The sequence below is a fragment of the Ornithorhynchus anatinus genome, chromosome 11, assembly GCF_004115215.2.
Source record: "Ornithorhynchus anatinus isolate Pmale09 chromosome 11, mOrnAna1.pri.v4, whole genome shotgun sequence".
Classification (NCBI taxonomy): domain Eukaryota; kingdom Metazoa; phylum Chordata; class Mammalia; order Monotremata; family Ornithorhynchidae; genus Ornithorhynchus; species Ornithorhynchus anatinus.
In genome coordinates this window covers 35,172,325-35,178,783 of record NC_041738.1, presented here as the reverse complement: position 1 = coordinate 35,178,783, position 6,459 = coordinate 35,172,325, and the positions used below count along the sequence as shown (strand labels likewise).

Genomic DNA, 6,459 nt, shown 5'->3' with positions numbered 1-6,459 from the left:
GCTCAGTAAATACGATTGAATGAATGAATGTTTTATGTTCCCTGAACCCAAGCACTCAGTAAACTGGCCCGATGGTCTTCCGTATGCAGCCCAAATGCTTTTTCTGTGTCCTTGACTATGCTGTCAAAACCCTTACTCAAAGAGCTTCTGTTCTGAATACTCTCTGCGCCCCTTAAAATGCCTAAAAACCAGTCTCCGCTCAACTTATACTGATGATGATAATGACGGTGAAGAAAGAAGAAAGGAGATTCCTCATCCGGAGATCTTGGAGAGAAACAGCCTGATCTTAGTGGAAAGAGCACAGGCCCAGGAGTCAGAAGACCCGGGTTCCGACCCCGGCTCTGCCACTTGTCTGCTGTGTGAGCTTGGGCAAGTCACTTTGCTAATCTGTGCCTCAGTTACTTCAACTGTAAAATGGGGATTAAACCTGGAGTCCCATTTGGGACGTGGCCTATATCCAACCTGATTATCTTATGTCTACCCCAGGATTTACTACAATGCCTAGCACATAGTGCCTAACAAGTATGAGGAAAAAAAAAAAGTAGTCCCTGTCCAGGTTGATCTAGAGACCGTTCTGCAAAGGGTTCCTGCTCTCCAGGCTGCCGGTGAGCTTCAAGACATCGGGGGAGGTCCATTATTCATCATTGAAGGAGCTGATTTTGGCGGCTTGTCACCTCGAGATGGAAGGGTGTCCCTTTCTGTTTTGGCCTGCGGGACACTTTCTTTTAGAAGAGGTAAAAAAAAAAATCTCTCTAGCCTTGGAATCTCAGATTTCACGATCTTTGGACCAAGGGACGCCCGTTCTGAGCACGCCAGACCCTCTCACGGTCACATTCTTATTAGTTTCTTTATTGGTTTTCAACACAGTTAATTCTTTCTACACCGACGAAGGTTTTTGTTTGTTTTACATTTTAGTCGTCTCAATCTCATGGCATCAATGCAACTCATAGCGTCAACCTCCATAAAAACACAAAAATAGGTTTTTCACCTTGTACATAGGAGAAAGTAGGAAATCAATTAATTTTCACCTTGGCTGAAAGGAAAAGCAAACTGACAGATACAGTCAGACCACCTTCAGAAACCACACGTGGGGACCCGATATATATATTATGTATAGATATTTATAGATAGCTCATCTTAAAGAACACACCAAAAAACCAAGGAAAATTGCAGCGCTATCTACAGTAAAAAGTACATTTTCTACCAGCTTTTCAAACATTCACATTTAATGTCCCAAGGAAGCGCACGGGAGAACAGAGTTGGAAACAAACTGATACACCACATAGTTTCTAGAATGGTCAGTGATGCCTTAATACCATTTAGATGGAGTTACCTAATGTGGGTAGAGTCGGTCTGCGGATGTATGTGTATGTATATGTGTGTTTGTGTGCGTGTGTGTGTTTTTGTGTCTCCAGCACACATTCAGACACTCGTCCTCTAAAAAATACCTATGACGCATGAAGCTCAAGACCCTGTCCTGTTTACCATTACCCTCCACCTCTTTTTACTTCCTTTTACATTAGGCTTCCGGTATAATGAACTTCTAAATTTTCTCTCCCCGTTCCCACCTAATGAAGGGATGCCAAAGACCTACCCACTCAACCCACTTGCGATGCGATCTGTTCACCGTAGCCAAACGGAGAGGGAGAAGCCGCCCAGCCCCGTGGAGGTGGAAGTTCAGCGGGGTCCAGGGGCGTGACAGCAGAAGTTCTCTTGGATGGCGATGGGTGCTGCGGCTGAGATCCACAGGCAGCGGTGGTGGTTAGCTTTCCCTTCCCTACAGTCCCTGGCTTCCTCCCATCCACTTCCTAAATTCTCCCTTTTCCATCGCGCCAGCTTCCGTGACACCCTCTGGCCTTAGCGAAGCTAGGCCGACCCCAGGAGTTTGCATGAGGAAAGATTGAAGTTTCCATTAATTTGCCTCAGGAAGAGGATTCCTTGGCGCCTTTCTTCTCCAAGTTCCAAAGGGAAAAAAAGAACTCTTTAGTCACTGGGCCGAGGTGTTTGGGCTGGGGGGGGGGGGTGTGCCCATTTCTAGATGGATCTAGAAAAGTGATTAGTACTTGGGTCAAATCCTGAGGCTGACCCCCACCCACCACTGCCCCTTGCTTCTTGGTTCTATTCGACTCCCAGCTCCGGTGACTGAAACCCCTTGGTGACGTTCACTGCCTCTGTGTAAAGAGCCAGACCGTTCCAGGGCCCCGCGTGCTCCCAAGCATTCAGGACACAGAGGCGCTTGGGCTTCCTGATCCTCCAAGGAGAATGCTCTAGGACACCCTCAGAAGGGATCAAGGCCTTGATGGATGCTTTGTCCAAAGTGGTCAGAAAGAAGTAGTGGGAGACTACAACTCAGTGGAAGAGACCTACCGAGTAGAAGGTCGTTTCCCCCCGACACCCCAAATTTTCCCGGCTTTCTGCCTGTTCTGGATCCGGGGAGGCATTTTTCGGCACCTACCTTACCTTGAGAATTCTAGGCCGGGTGCAGTTCCAGGCAGGCAATCTCCGGGGATGACGTATAGGAGGAGAAACACCTGCACATTTTTCTACCTTGGCGGCTAAGTGAGAGGAATGAGGCCAGCTGAATAACAGCGGAGCCGCACAGTCCCAGTCCAAGAGAGCATGAAGGAGAGAGGGAGGGGAGGCGGCAACCTGTACTTACTCCAACCAGTTTGGACCCTGCTGCCCGAGTTACTTTAACACCAGTGGGTTGGCCTACGTCTCACATGGCGTTGACCTGGGCTTTCGACTCCCAGCCTGCAGCACGAGGCAGCTCCCACCAGATCAGTTTGCCCCTCACAGGGCCACTCTGGCTTCAGCGGGGACCCTTCCTGCACTCGCTCTTTCAGTGCTCTTTAAGCAGGGAGATGGTTTCCTAATCTGACCTCTATTCTGGAAGCCCCGTGGGTTGGGGTTGGCAGGGAAGGAGTTAGGGAGGGTGGAGGAAGAGGTCAGGGGCCCGCCTCACTTTTCTCACCTAGCCAGGTGGATTGGCAGTGCCCTGAGGGTCAGCGAATCCAAGATGGAAACCCAAAGCCCCAGGGCCGAGACACAGCTGAAGAAAAGGGCCTCTATCAGCCCGAGGTCCACTCCCCATCGGCTTTCAGCTTCTGCCGGCAGATCGGGGTTGAGGAAAAGATAGTCGAGGAGGAGGTGCGGGCGGGTTCGTCCTTTTGGTTACTGTTGATTGTCGTTTATGCAACAAAATAAAAAAATAAATGCCTGGTGGGGAGCAGGGGATACTGGAGTACTAAGGACAGGGCACCTCCTCTCAGAACTCTCTCAGTAGCTGGTTCTTTCCTGGCTCTCTCTCTGACCTTTCATACAACGAACCAAAATCCCACACTTCTGAACCACCGATGGATAATTTTTTTTTTGGATTTCACATCCATTTCCCTCAGCTAGATGGGAGTCTTCCCCCTGGCTTGGTTTTGGGGGGAAATGGAACCAAACTGTGGCCCCTGTGTTATGTCACTTCCTCCACCCATCACATCCCTTTCCTGTTTCAAAGATGCTCCGGGCCTGAAGAGGAAGAAGAGATCCTTGGGAAAAGCGAGCCGTCAGCCCCAAATCTTTACTCCGCGCTCCGGGTTCTCGAGCCTCGGGGAGAGAGGTTTAGCTTTGAGAACCGATCGAGGCCTGGGAAAAGCCCCAGTGCTCAGAGAATGGATATCGGGGCACTTGTCAACGAGCTTGCCACACGGAACGGGGGCCTCCTACGTAGCTCAACTTCAGGGCTTCCCCCTCCCCGTTTCCCTCGGCCCAGAACTGAGAAAATAACCAAGGGGGGCCGGGAAATCGCCTTCAAATACTGTGGTTGACTTCCTACAGTCCCGGGGCCTTGTCCCTGGAGAGAGGCTGAGGAGCCACAGGCACAAGGCCGCTGGAGGAAGGGCAGCACCGACTCGCCCAAGACTCCCTTCCCCGGAGCCCCAGCTGGCCAAAGCGCCACAGGGGAGGACTCCATCTCAGTTCCCTGTCTCCCCCGGCGACCTCAAAAAGGGCTCTGGAGATTGTTTGGCTTGGCGTTTAAGGTGGTTCCCCTCCTTTTTAGGATATTTTACATTTCTTTTTTTTTTTTAAACAAAAGAGAACTAATCCCCCCCGCTCCCCTCCCCAACACAAAGGAACTGTGGGCGTGAGCCCGGAATGGCGGTTGGATGGCGACTCGATGCGGGACGAGGCAGGGGGAGGCCTGCGGGGGCCGGGGAGGGGCCTCAGCAGGACACCTCCATAGTGTGGTTGATCTGCCCCATGGCCTCGCTGCTCTCCGAGTGGGTGCAAGCCCGGGGGCGGCTGCCTTCCGCCGAGCTGGCGCTGGTGAGGGAGGCGGTGCGGGAACGGGCCAGGCGGGTCATGCTGGCGGAGGGCACTGTGGGCGCACAGCCGACCGGGACAGGCAGGGAGGGAGACGGGAGGACAGAGAGAGAGAGAGAGAAAACACACACGGCATCAGTGTCAGAGTGATGCCAGCGGGAGGCCAGGGCAGGCGGACATGCACGCTTGCACGCACACCGCACGCACACGCACACCCACACACACAAGCGAAGCGGCCAGCTGTGCCGGTCCTGAGTTTCCGGGCTCCTGGTGTCAAGGCCCCTCCCTGGGGCCTCCGGGCCCGCTCCTGGTAGCTGCTCTCGGTTCGCTCGAGCCTAGGACATGCAGTGTTGGTGACAGTGGGATGATGGGAGCAAGAGGTGGGGGGTGGGAGGGCAGGGAGGACCACAGTTCTGTCCCCGCTGCCCCGGCCTCCCAAGAGTCCCGAAGGAACGGAGATAGGAGACACTAAGCCTGAAGAGAGGGCCCTCGGGCCCGCTTAAGAGCACCGACGGACGTCCTGGGGGCATCGGACCGCCCTACCGGGCTGGGTTTCTCAGCTGGGGCCCCTCACTGTTTCCATCCTGGGCCTGAGTGAAGCTGGTGCAGCTGCTCTAGTGAGACTCCATTTTCCGCATCCGAGAGCCCTCTGAGAGGCTCACTAGAGCCTCTCCTTTCGCAGCAAAGAATGGACGCGAGAGGCCGGTAGCCCCCGCCACCACAACCGGGGGGGAAAAAAGGCAGAAAGGGAATCCTTTGGTCACGCAGCCTCAGACCCCTACTTGTTGAAAGCCTGGGGACCTAAGGAGTCAAAGGTATCTCCTTGGGCATCCCCATGCCCACCCCCACCACAGCCCGGACCAGCCTCTGCTCTTCGGCCTCCTCTCCGGGGCCGGCCAGAGGTCACCCCCCGGGCAGCAGCGGCCTCTCAGCTCCCGGCCGAACAGACCGAATAGAGGGGATCTTCTGGTGGATTCCCTGGCGAGGGGGTGGCGGCAGCTTGTGGGGAGCAGTGGGGGCGGGACCGGAGCAAGACACGGCCTCCTTACGGCAATGCACACGGAAGTGGGGGGGGAGACAAGGTACATGCAGGTGGATGGACGCGGGGGAGCAGGTGGGGACAGAGAGGGGGGCTACCTGCGCTGCCACTCAGCCTTCGGTCCTTCAGGTACGCAACTAAGAGAGAAGACAGAGAGCGAGAGAAGAAGGGGCAGGGGGGATACAAAATACGGGTTGAGGAACTTCGTCAAATGACCCGGCCAAGACATGGACGGAGAAAGAAAGACATGGACGGGAGGCGGGATGGAATGCGCCCCGATCCCACTGAGCTCCCACGGCTGCCCCCGAAGAACTAGCCCGGGGCCGCAGAGTTCTCGACCATGGCATCCGCTCCGGACGCTTCAGTGGCAGGGAAGCTGGGCCGGGCAGAAAATTGCTCTTCCAGGGAGAGAATGTGAAATCCCACTCCTCTCTCTGTTGGAAAGAGGAAGATGCCAGGTTTTTTTGGGTTTTTTTAGGGTATCTATTAGGCACTTACTGTATGCCAGGCACCATTCTAAGCACTAGGGTAGACATGCTAATCAGGTTGGACACAGTCAATGTCTCACATGGGGCTCACGGTCTCAATCCCCAATTTTTACAGATGAGGGAACTGAGGCACATCCTGACATAAGTGACCAGAGCCCAGTCCGTCATTTTCTCTTGGCTTTCAAATTTATCCTTGGTGGCTTAAAATTCCAGGCTCTCAGCATTCGCTTCATTCAGCTCCGCCTGCAGGCAGCCCTGCACTTCACTAGCTTCCCGGCAGACGCAAGTCTTTTTCTCTTAGAGTTCTCTAAGGCCAATGATTCCACAGCGACTTTTTGTTTCTCTGGATTCACTGTTGCCTCTTAGAGTGAGTCAACCTGATAGGTTAGAGAATAATAATTGTCGTATTTGTTATGGGCCTACCGTGTGCCAAGCACTGAACTGAGCACTGGGATAGACACATGATAATCAGGTCCCTCATGGGGCTCACCATCTAAGTGGGTGAGAAAACAGGTATTGAATCCCCATTTTTCAGGTAAGGGAACTAAGGCACAGAGAATTTAAGTGACTCACACAAGGTCACGGAGCAGGCAAGTGGCGGAGCTGGGTCCTCTGACT

At 53.8% G+C, this 6,459-nt stretch overlaps 1 protein-coding gene across 5 annotated transcripts in view; it reads right to left on the bottom strand.

Moving 5' to 3' along the window:
• Window positions 1-828: 828 nt before the first annotated feature.
• Window positions 829-6,459, bottom strand: part of NDRG4 (NDRG family member 4) — an 81,715-nt gene continuing 76,084 nt past the window's right edge. For 4 of the 5 annotated variants that reach the window (XM_029075575.2, XM_029075574.2, XM_029075576.2 and 1 more), the window contains 2 exons: window positions 5,452-5,490; window positions 829-4,369 (listed from right to left, as the gene is read on the bottom strand). In XM_029075575.2, the coding sequence (XP_028931408.1) occupies window positions 4,215-4,369; window positions 5,452-5,490 (194 nt within the window). In that variant the 3' untranslated portion in view covers window positions 829-4,214. The remainder of the gene's footprint in view (window positions 4,370-5,451; window positions 5,491-6,459) is intronic. The other variant, XM_016228315.2, reaches the window with a different exon arrangement.